General features: G+C 34.4%; 1 protein-coding gene across 1 annotated transcript; it reads left to right on the plus strand.

The window, feature by feature from the left end:
* Window positions 1–1,037: 1,037 nt before the first annotated feature.
* Window positions 1,038–1,985, plus strand: LOC125163992 (olfactory receptor 14A2). Its single transcript, XM_047856396.1, has one exon. The coding sequence runs from the start codon at window positions 1,038–1,040 to the stop codon at window positions 1,983–1,985; it is 948 nt and encodes a 315-aa protein (XP_047712352.1).
* The last annotated feature ends 476 nt before the right edge of the window (window positions 1,986–2,461 follow it).

Raw genomic sequence — 2,461 nt, forward strand, 5'->3', positions numbered from 1 at the left:
TTTTGCTTCTTCATAGATTTATATATTCATCATTGTATGCCTCCTCCCACTGACTGAAAACTTCCAGAAAACCTTTTATTTTTATTTTTTAATATCTGTCATCCAGTTTGGTGTCTGATATATTTAAACACTTGTTGGTCTTTTCATTAAATAATTCTGCACAGTAGCAAACAATGTAGGGAAATAGTTTGATAATATCTGATTTATGGAAAAATAAATTCTAGGCAACATAAAATAATGAATAAAAGATACAGACAGAATAGGTGATACATTTTGTTATAGTAACTTCTAAAGTAGACTTTTATTTAAGATCAATCACTGACAAGGTGCCACAATAACATAGCTTTCTACATATGTGTGTATTCAAATGACATTAAGTTTTGCTAAATAATTTATCTCTTTCTTTCTTTCTTTCTTTCTCTCTGTTTCATATGAAATGAAACATTCAACATATGTGACTGCATGACCTCAAGATAATAAAAACATTGAAAAAATAATCCTTGTTTATATCACCTTGATTATGTCCATATATTTATAAAAAAGTTATTTGCCTACAGTGGAGTATTTAATAAAATGTAAATGTGAGGTAATGATTTTTAATAACAAAGGAGAATTGATTTACTCCCATTAGATTATTAGTAATCCTAACACACTATAAAGACGTAGAACTTTGAATTGTTTTTCAGAAAACAAAAAGATTTGTCATTATGCATGGCACAATACCAGTCTGAGGGCAAGGACTTAGTGTGTTGGGAAAACTTTCATATTTAGTCAAATTGTATACATCTGGTAGCAAGTTCAGATTGAAGCTACAGAATCAGATGTAATTTATATGAAGACTAGTTGAATTCACACACTACTTATGAAACACTTTTACCTTAAAAAATAAGATGGAATTTCTGTAGAAGTATTTAAGATACATAGGATGGCTCTTTTTCAAATAAACGATGGTATATATCAATATAGTTCTGGTCAGGTGGTAGAAATTGACTTTTTCATTATTTCATTGTCCTAACAGGCAGTGAAGAGACTCTAGCATGGCCAATGTCACCTTAGTGACAGGATTTCTTCTTGTGGAGTTTTCTGAGATCCAAGAGCTTCAGATATTATATGGTGTGCTCTTCCTACTGATTTATCTGGCTGTCCTGATGAGTAACCTTCTCATCATCACTCTCATTACCCTAGACCAGCATCTACAGACACCAATGTACTTTTTCTTGAAGAATTTGTCATTCCTGGATGTCTTCCTTGTGTCTGTCCCAATCCCCAAATTGATTGTCAACAGCCTAACATACAGCAATTCCATCTCCATTTTAGGGTGTGCCTTCCAGCTACTTTTCATGACTTCCTTCTCAGCAAGTGAGGTATTTGTCCTAACTGCCATGTCCTATGACCGCTATGTAGCCATATGCTGTCCTCTGCAGTACGAAGTCATCATGAATGCTGGTGCCTGTACACTGATGGCAGGTGTTTCCTGGGCCATTGGAGGACTCTTTGGAACTGTGTATACTGCTGGCACATTTTTCATGCCATTCTGTGGCTCCAATGTGATCCCACAGTTTTTCTGTGATGTTTCCTCATTGTTAAGTATCTCCTGTTCTGAAACACTCCTAGTGGTGTATACAAGTATTGGGATAGGTATGTGTTTAGGCATATCTTGTTTCATCTGTATTGTGATCTCCTATGCTTATATTTTCTCCACTGTGCTGAAGATTCCTACCACAAAAGGTCAGTCAAAAGCTTTCTCCACATGCTTTCCCCATCTTGTTGTTTTTACTCTTTTTATTATAACTGCCTGTTTTGTTTATCTGAAAGCAACCTCAAATACACCCCTAGTTATTGACAGGTTGCTTTCTGTGGTTTACACCGTGATACCTCCAATACTCAACCCTGTAATCTACAGCCTGAGGAACAAGGACATGAAATGGGCTCTTATGAGATTGCTGCAGAAAACACTTGGTTTCACATCTTTTAATACTAACTAACATCTATCCATGATATAGTATCTTACTGATCACAATAGATTTTCTCATCAGTTACCTCATTCCTAATTTTGGAACAATTCGATAAAAGAAAACTATGTACTCACATACACTAATGTAAATAAATTCTCAACAGCCTAATTGTCTGTTTCCAGTTCAGGTAGTGGTATTATACACAACTAACACATAAGTGTCACATGTTTCTCATGCAGTGGTCTTCAATGACAAAGAATCTCTTCATTTGTGGTATGATCTTCTAAAAGAATTGCTTGTTTCTCATGATGTTTATAATTTTTGTGATTTAATCTCATTTTCACTATTTTATTACATATTTTTAAATGAGGCACTTCAACAGGTACAGTGCCATAAAAAGCATTTGAAATACCAAGATAATATTTTCATATCACTTTCCTGAAGGATCAGACTGTCTAGTGCTGAAGCAGAACAAAAAGTAAGCAAACATAATGCAGTAGGCTATT

This window comes from Prionailurus viverrinus, chromosome A1 (genome assembly GCF_022837055.1).
Source record: "Prionailurus viverrinus isolate Anna chromosome A1, UM_Priviv_1.0, whole genome shotgun sequence".
NCBI classification, from domain to species: Eukaryota; Metazoa; Chordata; class Mammalia; order Carnivora; family Felidae; genus Prionailurus; species Prionailurus viverrinus.